The 11,698-nt window shown below is 46.4% G+C and overlaps 1 protein-coding gene across 1 annotated transcript; it reads left to right on the top strand.

The window, feature by feature from the left end:
- Nucleotides 1-439: 439 nt before the first annotated feature.
- Nucleotides 440-10,328, top strand: LOC115182328 (sugar transporter SWEET1). Its single transcript, XM_029743943.1, has 6 exons — nt 440-678; nt 1,090-1,167; nt 1,285-1,408; nt 5,376-5,537; nt 7,968-8,087; nt 9,973-10,328. The coding sequence occupies exons 1-6, from the start codon at nt 611-613 to the stop codon at nt 10,078-10,080; spliced, it is 660 nt and encodes a 219-aa protein (XP_029599803.1). The 5' UTR covers nt 440-610; the 3' UTR covers nt 10,081-10,328.
- Nucleotides 10,329-11,698: the final 1,370 nt, after the last annotated feature.

Below are 11,698 nucleotides of genomic sequence, written 5' to 3'. Positions count from 1 at the left end.
ACAGATGCAACTTCATGTCTCCAGGGAGAGAGGGGGTAGGATAGCGTTGCCCGTGGACACTGATCTAAGGTCAGTTTATCATTCTTTCCCTTAATGGTTAAGGTTCATGTTTTGGGAGAAAAGGCTGATCCAAGATCTGTACCTAAAGTCCTTGCTGGATTACGAGCGAAATCATCCGTCGTCATATTGACCATCATATCATTGGTGGAAACCTATCCAGCGTCTCATCCTTATCTGCCAATCAGAGTGCAGAATTATTTCAGAATACTGTGGCGTATTCATTAAGGAAACCGTTTACGTTAAAGAACCAAACTAAAGCAAACAGAGCAAAACGAGAGTTTCTATTGGACACATGAAGTTAGGTCTCTCCCGTTTCGTTCTGTTTGCTTCCGTAAAAGAAACGTTTTGCAACAGAATTGGCGTAATGAATACGCCCCTGACTACAAACACGGAAATGCAGTGCAGTTAGAACGACGTCAACGTTGAGTCGCTGATACAGATGTCAACAATTTGCACGATAGCTGATTTGATATTCATAGCGAAATTACTAAAAATTTAAACACATACCTAGCTATCTAGGTAGTGCACCACATATTCCGTTTTCCGATCTATGGAGTTTTTGCAGTTTCTATCATGGGCGTGCATCGTATTTACAGTCGGGATGTTCTCGACTGGACTGTAAGTTTGACAGCTTTCTGCTTTTCAGAGAAACTATCTGGCTAAGTAGCTAATGTTAGCTAGATACCTGTTATTTATTGGCAACATCGCAAACTTGGGCAGATACCAAATTCAGTTCTAATTTGCTTGTTTGTATTGCATTAAACAGCGGAAACATAGCTAGCTAGCTAGCTAGCTGGTCCACCCTCTTCTCACAGATATGAGTTAATCAAATATTTGCTTAGTTATTCGTTCACTGCCTGAGGCTTGTGTAAATAGAATACTCAGGACAGGGGATAATAAAATAATGTTTTACTTCAGTTGCATCCTTTTTCTCGTGCCAGATTTGCAAGCAGGTCTTATAAAAGTGTGTGTGTGTGTGTGTGTGTGTGTGTGTGTGTGTGTGTGTGTGTGTGTGTGATCCTCTGTCAGGACGGACCTGAAGAAGATGAGAGCTTCCAAAAGTGCAGATAACGTCCAGTTCCTCCCCTTCCTCACCACATGCCTCAAGTAAGCTGTGTGTGTGGTGCCTAGGCAACATGCCAGGGACCGCTGATCAAACCTGGGTCATCTGCACAAGTCATACTGTGTTAGCCCACTGAGCTAAAGTCTTGTCTGTCTCTATAGTAACCTGGGCTGGCTGTATTATGGGATACTGAAGACGGATGGTACTCTGGTCCTGGTTAACACTATAGGAGCCTGTCTACAGTCCCTCTACATCCTCTCCTACTGCCACTACACCAATGACAAGGTGAGTTGACCACAGTGTTTTATAGCCTCTCCTACTGTCACTACACCATGACAAGGTGAGCTGACCACAGTGTTTTATAGTCTCCTACTGCCACTACACCAATGACAAGGTGAGCTGACCACAGTGTTTTATAGTCTCCTACTGCCACTACACCAATGACAAGGTGAGCTGACCACAGTGTTTTATAGTCTCCTACTGCCACTACACCAATGACAAGGTGAGCTGACCACAGTGTTTTATAGTCTCCTACTGCCACTACACCATGACAAGGTGAGCTGACCACAGCGTTTTATAGTCTCTCCTACTGCCACTACACCATGACAAGGTGAGCTGACCACAGTGTTTTATAGTCTCTCCTACTGCCACTACACCATGACAAGGTGAGCTGACCAGTGTTTTATAGTCTCTCCTACTGTCACTACACCATGACAAGGTGAGCTGACCACAGTGTTTTATAGTCTCCTACTGCCACTACACCATGACAAGGTGAGCTGACCACAGTGTTTTATAGTCTCCTACTGCCACTACACCATGACAAGGTGAGCTGACCACAGTGTTTTATAGTCTCTCCTACTGCCACTACACCATGACAAGGTGAGTTGACCACAGTGTTTTATAGTCTCCTACTGCCACTACACCATGACAAGGTGAGCTGACCACAGTGTTTTATAGTCTCCTACTGCCACTACACCATGACAAGGTGAGCTGACCACAGTGTTTTATAGTTTCCTACTGCCACTACACCAATGACAAGGTGAGCTGACCACAGTGTTTTATAGTCTCCTACTGCCACTACACCATGACAAGGTGAGCTGACCACAGTGTTTTATAGTCTATCCTACTGTCACTACACCATGACAAGGTGAGCTGACCACAGTGTTTTATAGTCTCCTACTGCCACTACACCATGACAAGGTGAGCTGACCACAGTGTTTTATAGTCTCCTACTGCCACTACACCATGACAAGGTGAGCTGACCACAGTGTTTTATAGTCTCTCCTACTGCCACTACACCATGACAAGGTGAGTTGACCACAGTGTTTTATAGTCTCTCCTACTGCCACTACACCATGACAAGGTGAGCTGACCACAGTGTTTTATAGTCTCCTACTGCCACTACACCATGACAAGGTGAGTTGACCACAGTGTTTTATAGTCTCCTACTGCCACTACACCATGACAAGGTGAGCTGACCACAGTGTTTTATAGTTTCCTACTGCCACTACACCAATGACAAGGTGAGCTGACCACAGTGTTTTATAGTCTCCTACTGCCACTACACCATGACAAGGTGAGCTGACCACAGTGTTTTATAGTCTATCCTACTGTCACTACACCATGACAAGGTGAGCTGACCACAGTGTTTTATAGTCTCTCCTACTGCCACTACACCATGACAAGGTGAGGTGACCACAGTGTTTTATAGTCTCCTACTGCCACTACACCATGACAAGGTGAGCTGACCACAGTGTTTTATAGTCTCTCCTACTGCCACTACACCATGACATGGTGAGCTGACCACAGTGTTTTATAGTCTCTCCTACTGCCACCACACCATGACAAGGTGAGCTGACCACAGTGTTTTATAGTCTCTCCTACTGTCACTACACAAATGACAAGGTGAGTTGGCCAGAGTGTTTTATAGTCTCTCCTACTGCCACTACACCATGACAAGGTGAGCTGACCACAGTGTTTTATAGTCTCTCCTACTGCCACTACACCATGACAAGGTGAGTTGACCACAGTGTTTTATAGTCTCCTACTGCCACTACACCATGACAAGGTGAGCTGACCACAGTGTTTTATAGTCTCCTACTGCCACTACACCATGACAAGGTGAGTTGACCACAGTGTTTTATAGTCTCCTACTGCCACTACACCATGACAAGGTGAGCTGACCACAGTGTTTTATAGTTTCCTACTGCCACTACACCAATGACAAGGTGAGCTGACCACAGTGTTTTATAGTCTCCTACTGCCACTACACCATGACAAGGTGAGCTGACCACAGTGTTTTATAGTCTATCCTACTGTCACTACACCAATGACAAGGTGAGCTGACCACAGTGTTTTATAGTCTCTCCTACTGCCACTACACCATGACAAGGTGAGATGACCACAGTGTTTTATAGTCTCCTACTGCCACTACACCATGACAAGGTGAGCTGACCACAGTGTTTTATAGTCTCTCCTACTGCCACTACACCATGACATGGTGAGCTGACCACAGTGTTTTATAGTCTCTCCTACTGCCACCACACCATGACAAGGTGAGCTGACCACAGTGTTTTATAGTCTCTCCTACTGTCACTACACAAATGACAAGGTGAGTTGGCCAGAGTGTTTTATAGTCTCTCCTACTGCCACTACACCATGACAAGGTGAGCTGACCACAGTGTTTTATAGTCTCTCCTACTGCCACTACACCATGACAAGGTGAGCTGACCACAGTGGTTTATAGTCTCCTACTGCCACTACACCATGACAAGGTGAGCTGACCAGTGTTTTATAGTCTCCTACTGCCACTACACCATGACAAGGTGAGCTGACCACAGTGGTTTATAGTCTCTCCTACTGCCACTACACCATGACAAGGTGAGCTGACCACAGTGTTTTATAGTCTCCTACTGCCACTACACCATGACAAGGTGAGCTGACCACAGTGTTTTATAGTCTCCTACTGTCACTACACCATGACAAGGTGAGCTGACCACAGTGTTTTATAGTCTCCTACTGTCACTACACCATGACAAGGTGAGCTGACCACAGTGTTTTATAGTCTCTCCTACTGCCACTACACCATGACAAGGTGAGCTGACCAGTGTTTTATTGTCTCTCCTACTGCCACTACACCATGACAAGGTGAGCTGACCAGTGTTTTATAGTCTCTCCTACTGCCACTACACCATGACAAGGTGAGCTGACCAGTGTTTTATAGTCTCTCCTACTGCCACTACACCATGACAAGGTGAGCTGACCAGTGTTTTATAGTCTCTCCTACTGCCACTACACCATGACAAGGTGAGCTGACCACAGTGTTTTATAGTCTCTCCTACTGTCACTACACCATGACAAGGTGAGCTGACCACAGTGTTTTATAGTCTCTCCTACTGTCACTACACCATGACAAGGTGAGCTGACCACAGTGTTTTATAGTCTCCTACTGTCACTACACCATGACAAGGTGAGCTGACCACAGTGTTTTATAGTCTCTCCTACTGCCACTACACCATGACATGGTGAGCTGACCACAGTGTTTTATAGTCTCCTACTGTCACTACACCATGACAAGGTGAGCTGACCACAGTGTTTTATAGTCTATCCTACTGTCACTACACCAATGACAAGGTGAGCTGACCACAGTGTTTTATAGTCTCTCCTACTGCCACTACACCATGACAAGGTGAGCTGACCACAGTGTTTTATAGTCTCTCCTACTGCCACTACACCATGACAAGGTGAGTTGGCCAGAGTGTTTTATAGTCTCCTACTGCCACTACACCATGACATGGTGAGCTGACCACAGTGTTTTATAGTCTCCTACTGCCACTACACCAATGACAAGGTGAGCTGACCACAGTGTTTTATAGTCTCTCCTACTGCCACTACACCATGACAAGGTGAGCTGACCACAGTGTTTTATAGTCTCTCCTACTGCCACTACACCATGACATGGTGAGCTGACCACAGTGTTTTATAGTTACTTATCACATAGATACGGCCGGACCTGAATCCCCCAGGAGTGCATTCATTTGTCTTAGAGATGGTCTGGTGTTCATTTCTGTAGATATTTAAGGTTTGTTTGCTTTAGTTCATTGTTTGTATTTTTCCGTTTGGGTTTGAAGTAGACTTTTAGTCTATCTGCCCACTGGTTCCCTGCTTGTTTCATTGTGTGTGCCAAAATGGTTAAAATTAGTATGGGGTCAGTAAACGTGTGTGTGTGTGTGTGTGTGTGTGTTCGTTCCAGAGGCGAGTGACCTCTCAGACGTTACTAGCAGGAGGAGTGGTCTGTGGAGGCTGGCTGTACTTCAGTGTTCTCCTGCCTCAGGGAGAGTCTCAGCTGGCCCAGCTAGGTCTCACCTGTAGCCTGTTCACTATCAGCATGTACCTGAGTCCACTCGCTGACCTGGTAAATATGCAAACCCTTTCTTACAGTGTTTATACAATATGCACCCTATGTCCACACATTGGACACATTCTTCCACGCACTGGCGAATAAACTTTTATCCAACTTGAATACAATGTTCAGATAACATACACTCACTAGCCTGGCAAACAGACCTATTTTTACAATGTTCTGATACCTACCATCCTGATAGCCACTGTACTCAGATTCCTCACATACTCTCATAAATATGTAAGGTAGACCAACAACAGGCCAATAAGATTACATCTTCAGAACATGACCACCTCTCTCATCTCTCTCTCTCCCCTTGCCCTTTGCCTCCTCTCTCATCACTCTCTCTCCCCTTGCCCTTTGCCTCCTCTCTCATCACTGTCTCTCTTATCACTCTCTCTTTCTCCCCTTGCCATTTTCCTCCTCTCTCATCACTCTCTCTCCCCTTGCCATTTGCCTCCTCTCTCATCACTCTCTCTCTCCCCTTGCCCTTTGCCTCCTCTCTCATCACGCTCTCTCTCTCCCCTTGCCCTTTGCCTCCTCTCTCATCTCTGTCTCCCCTTGCCCTTTGCCTCCTCTCTCATCACGCTCTCTCTCTCCCCTTGCCCTTTGCCTCCTCTCTCATCACTCTCTCTCTCTCCCCTTGCCCTTTGCCTCCTCTCTCATCACGCTCTCTCTCTCCCCTTGCCCTTTGCCTCCTCTCTCATCACTCTCTCTCTCTCCCCTTGCCCTTTGCCTCCTCTCTCATCACGCTCTCTCTCTCCCCTTGCCCTTTGCCTCCTCTCTCATCACGCTCTCTCATCACTCTCTCTCCCCTTGCCCTTTGCCTCCTCTCTCATCACGCTCTCTCTCTCCCCTTGCCATTTGCCTCCTCTCTCATCACTCTCTCTCTCTCCCCTTGCCCTTTGCCTCCTCTCTCATCACGCTCTCTCTCTCCCCTTGCCCTTTGCCTCCTCTCTCATTACGCTCTCTCTCTCCCCTTGCCCTTTGCCTCCTCTCTCATCACGCTCTCTCTCTCCCCTTGCCCTTTGCCTCCTCTCTCATCACTCTCTCTCTCCCCTTGCCATTTGCCTCCTCTCTCATCACTCTCTCTCTCCCCTTGCCCTTTGCCTCCTCTCTCATCACTCTCTCTCTCTCCCCTTGCCCTTTGCCTCCTCTCTCATCACTCTCTCTCCCCTTGCCATTTGCCTCCTCTCTCATCACTCTCTCTCTCCCCTTGCCCTTTGCCTCCTCTCTCATCACTCTCTCTCTCTCCCCTTGCCCTTTGCCTCCTCTCTCATCACTCTCTCTCTCTCCCCTTGCCCTTTGCCTCCTCTCTCATCACTCTCTCTCTCCCCTTGCCCTTTGCCTCCTCTCTCATCACTCTCTCTCTCTCCCCTTGCCCTTTGCCTCCTCTCTCATCACTCTCTCTCTCTCCCCTTGCCCTTTGCCTCCTCTCTCATCACTGTCTCTCTCCCCTTGCCCTTTGCCTCCTCTCTCATCACTGTCTCTCTCCCCTTGCCCTTTGCCTCCTCTCTCATCACACTCTCTCTCTCTCCCCTTGCCCTTTGCCTCCTCTCTCATCACTCTCTCTCTCCCCTTGCCATTTGCCTCCTCTCTCATCACTCTCTCTCTCCCCTTGCCATTTGCCTCCTCTCTTTCCCTCTGTTGCCTCTGTGTTCCTGTTTATTCCTCTGCCCGGGCTGCATGATATGGGCAAAAAGTTGAATTGTGATTCTTTTTTTTGTGGTGCAAATATTGCGATATATACTGAACAAAAATCTAAACTCAACATGCAACAACTGAGTTACAGTTCATATGAGGAAATCAGCCAATTGAAATACATACATTAGGCCCTAATCTATGGATTTCACATGACTGGGCAGGGGCTCAGCCTGGGGTGGACCTCGGAGGGAATAGGAAGTGTGCTGCTTGAGTGACAGGGTGCGGGGCTTGGTGTGTGGGAAGCAGCTGCAAGAAGAGAGCGGAAGAGAGACAAACTGAGTAAACTATAAAAACGGATGTTACACGTGGCGTTTCAAAGTATTGCATGCAATATGGATCTCTTCCTATATGGATATTGCACATGTTAACATTGCGATTTTGATGTGAATTCGATTAATTGTGCAGCCCTACCCTCCACCTTCCTGTTTGTCTCATTCGTCCTCTGTCTGTCTCCTCATATGATCCTGTGTCTATTTCCTGCCTTTCTTTCTCTCATCTGTGTCTTCCTGTTGTTCTGGGTTTGTGTCTTATCCCTTCTGCTGTCTTTTTGGATACATTGGAATTGTGTCAATTCATCACTCACTCTCTCCCTCTCTCTCCCTCTCTCTCCTCTCTCTCTCTCTCCTCTCCTCTCCTCTCCTCTCCTCTCCTCTCCTCTCCTCTCCTCTCCTCTCCTCTCCTCTCCTCCTCCTCTCCTCTCCTCTCCTCTCCTCTCCTCTCCTCTCCTCTCTCTGTCAGATGGAGATAGTGCGTACTGGCAGTGTGGAGCGTTTGTCCTTCTCTTTGACTGTAGCTACCTTCCTCACCTCAACATCCTGGACGCTCTATGGACTACAGCTGCAAGACTACTATATCATGGTGTTTGTGTATACAGTGCATTCGGAAAGTATTCAGACCTTGACTTTTTCCACGTTGCAGCCTTATTTTGAAATGTATTCAATAATTATTTTTCCCTCATCAATCTACATACAATACCTCTTAATGACAAAGCAAAAACAAGTTTTAGACATTTTGCAACTGTATTAATTTATTAAAAATATACAACTAAAATAGCACATTTACATAAGTATTCAGACCCTTTACTCTGTACTTTGGCAGCGATTACAGCCTCGGGTCTTCTTGGGTATGACACTACAAGCTTGGCACACCTGTATTTGAGGAGTTTCTCTCATTCTTCTCTGCAGATCCTCTCAAGCTCTGTCAGGTTTGTTGGGGATTGTCGCTGCACAGCTATTTTCAGGTCTCTCCAGAGATGTTTGATCAGGTTCAAGTCTGGGCTCAGGCTGGGCCACTCAAGGACGTTTAGTGACTTGTCCCGAAGCCACTTCTGCGTTGTCTTGGCAGGGTTGTTGTCCTGTTAGAAGGTGAACCTTCACCTCAGTCAGAGGTCCTGAGCGCTCTGGAGCAGGTTTTCATCAAGGATCTCTCTGTACTTTGCTCCGTTCATCTTTCCCTCGATCCTCACTAGTCTCCCAGTCCCTGCCGCTGAAAACCATCACCACAGCATGATGCTGCCACCACCATGCTTCACCGTAGGGATGGTGCCAGGTTTCCTCCAGACGTGACGCTTGGCATTCAGGCCAAATAGTTCAATCTAGTTTTCATCTGAGTAGAGAATCTTGTTTCTCATGGTCTGAGTCTTTAGGTGCATTTTGGTAAACTCCAAGTGGGCTGTCATGTGCATTTTACTGAGGAGTGGCTTCCACCTGGCCACGATACCATAAAATCCTGATTTGGTGGAGTGCTGCAGAGATGGTTATCCTTCTGGAAGATTCTCCCATCTCCACAGAGGAACTCTGGAGCTCTGTCAGAGTGTTCTTGGTCACCTCCCTGACCAAGGCCATTCTCTCCCGATTGCTCATTTTGCCCGGGTGGCCAACTCTAGGAAGAGTCTTGGTGGTTCCAAAATTCTTCCATTTAAGAATGATGGAGGTCGCTGTGTTCTTGGGGACCTTCAATGCTGCAGAAATGTTTTGGTACCCTTCCCCAGATCTGTTCCTTGACACAGTCCTGTCTCGGAGCTCTATGGACAATTCCTTCAGCCTCATGGCTTGGTTTTTGCTCTGACATGCACTGTTAACTGTGGGACCTTATATAGACAGGCGTGTGCCTTTACAAATCATGTCCAATCAATAGAATTTACCACAGGTGGACTCCAATCAAGTTGTCGAAACATCTCAAGGATGATCAATGGAAACAGGATACACCTGAGCTCAATTTCTTTCTGTCTCATAGCAAAGGGTCTGAATACTTATGTAAATAAGGTATGTTTTTATTTTCATCTAGTTCTTGCTTTGTCATTATGGGTTATTGTGTGTAGATTGAAGACAAAAAAATGTATTTAATCAATTTTAGAATGAGGCTGTAAAGTAACAAAATGTGGAAAAAGTCAAGGGGTCTGAATAGACAGTATGTGAGACATGGTAGGGGCTAGATGGATGGGGACTGTTAAATGATTGTAAATTACCTTTAGGGAAAGGGGATACCTAGTCAGTTGTACAACTGAAATGTGTCTTCCGCATTTAAGCCAACTCCTCTGAATCAGAGAGGTGCGGAGAACTGCCTTAATTGACATCCAGGACTTCGGCGCCCGGGGAACAGTGGGTTAACTGCCTTGCTCAGGGGCAGAACGACAGAGTTTTACCTTGTCAGGTTGGGATTTGATCAAGCAACCTTTTGGTTACTGACCCAACGCTCCTACCCGCCAGGCTTTAACCTCTGTGTGTTTGTTTGTGTGTTCCAGGTTCCAAACACGCCAGGCATTGTGACCAGTCTCATCCGGTTCTTCCTGTTCTGGAGATTTGCATCTGTCAATCAAGGCGTGCCATCCTATAAGCTCATCGAAATCTAATTGGCTGGAGACTCGCACACCAATGGTTGCAAGGGAGAGAGATAACAGGCTTCTTGACCCTATCATGGTCAGGCTGTCAATCACTGATATTGTTACTCATATTGTAAATGATTCATGATCACTCCTACCCACCAAGGGTTGAAGGAGACTTTCTCCTCTCAAGGCAGAAGCTGTCCCTAATCACAGATCTAGGATCAGAGGACCCTAGCAATGTGGGATGAACAATTCTGAATAAATATCTGACCCTGTATCTTCCTCATCTTCCTCCCTCCACCACTTCCTTTTAGTGCCTTCTGTCCTAGTCTGGGACATCATTCCTGCCACCTGAGAACTCAACCATGGGCGGGACAGTCCTGCCCTGTCAATCACAGTAGTCTCTGTTACCCAGTGGGAGCTTTTTTGCTCAGCATCAATGCGCTGCTATTGGTTGAATCGCTCTAACTATAACAGGGCAGGATGACCCCGCCTCTAGTGGGGTTTGAGACCCCTCACCTTTATAGTTGACTTGTCCTCATCACTATGTTACCCTGTAAACAACTCTGTTCCTGGTAGCCACAGTATCTGCTGGGTTGTTATCCTCTAGTGGGGTTTGAGACCCCCTCACCTTTATAGTTGACTTGTCCTCATCACTATGGTACCCTGTAAACAACTCTGTTCCTGGTAGCCACAGTATCTGCTGGGTTGTTATCCTCTAGTGGGGTTTGAGACCCCCTCACCTTTATAGTTGACTTGTCCTCATCACTATGGTACCCTGTAAACAACTCAGTTCCTGGTAGCCACAGTATCTGCTGGGTTGTTATCCTTCTCATTTAACTAGACTGATGTACAGTGCATTTGGAAAGTTTTCAGACCCCTTGAGTTTTTCAACATTTTGTTACGTTACAGCCTTATTCTAAAATGTATTAAATTGTTTCTTTTCCTCATCAATCTACACACAATACCCCATAATGACAAAGCAAAGAGAGGTTTCATTTTTTTAATTTTGTACGTTTATAAAATAAAAAAAAAATGGAAATATCACATTTATATAAGTATTCAGACCCTTTACTCAGTACTTTGTTGAAGCACCTTTTGGTAGCGATTACAGCCTCGAGTCTTCTTGGGTATGACGCTACGAACTTGGCACATCTGTATTTGGGGAGTTTCTCCCATTCTTCTCTGCAGATCTTCAGGTTGGATGGGAATGTTGCTACACAGCTATTTTCAGGTCCCTCCAGAGATGTTAGATCGGGTTCAAGTGCAGAGACTTCTCCCGAAGCCACTCCTGCATTGTCTTGGCTGTGTGCTTAGGGTCATTATCCTGTTGGAAGGCGAACCTTTGCCTCAGACTGAGGTCCTGAGCGCTCTGGAACAGGTTTTCATCAAGGATCTCTCTGTACTTGCTCCATTCATCTTTTCCTCAATCCTGACTAGTCTCCCAGTCCCTGACGCTGAAAAACATCCCCACAGCCTGATGCTGCCACCACCATGCTTCACCGTAGGGATGGTGCCAGGTTTCATCCAGACATGATGCTTGGCATTCAGGCCAAAGAGTTCAATCTTGGTTTCATCAGACCAGAGAATCTTGTTTCTCATGGTCTGAGAGTCTTTAGGTGCCTTTTGGCAAATTCCAAGCGGG

Source organism: Salmo trutta, unplaced genomic scaffold, assembly GCF_901001165.1.
Source record: "Salmo trutta unplaced genomic scaffold, fSalTru1.1, whole genome shotgun sequence".
Taxonomy (NCBI): domain Eukaryota; kingdom Metazoa; phylum Chordata; class Actinopteri; order Salmoniformes; family Salmonidae; genus Salmo; species Salmo trutta.
The sequence above is the reverse complement of the archived record's forward strand: the minus strand, read 5'-3'. Positions and strand labels throughout refer to the sequence as shown.

Excerpts from the sequence above, each read along its gene's own strand:
- LOC115182328 (XM_029743943.1), top strand. The coding sequence starts at position 611 with ATGGAGTTTTTGCAGTTTCTATCATGGGCGTGCATCGTATTTACAGTC. Across the intron at positions 1,409-5,375 it reads GCCACTACACCAATGACAAG|AGGCGAGTGACCTCTCAGAC; the intron begins GTGAGTTGACCA and ends TGTTCGTTCCAG. Across the intron at positions 5,538-7,967 it reads TGAGTCCACTCGCTGACCTG|ATGGAGATAGTGCGTACTGG; the intron begins GTAAATATGCAA and ends TCTCTCTGTCAG.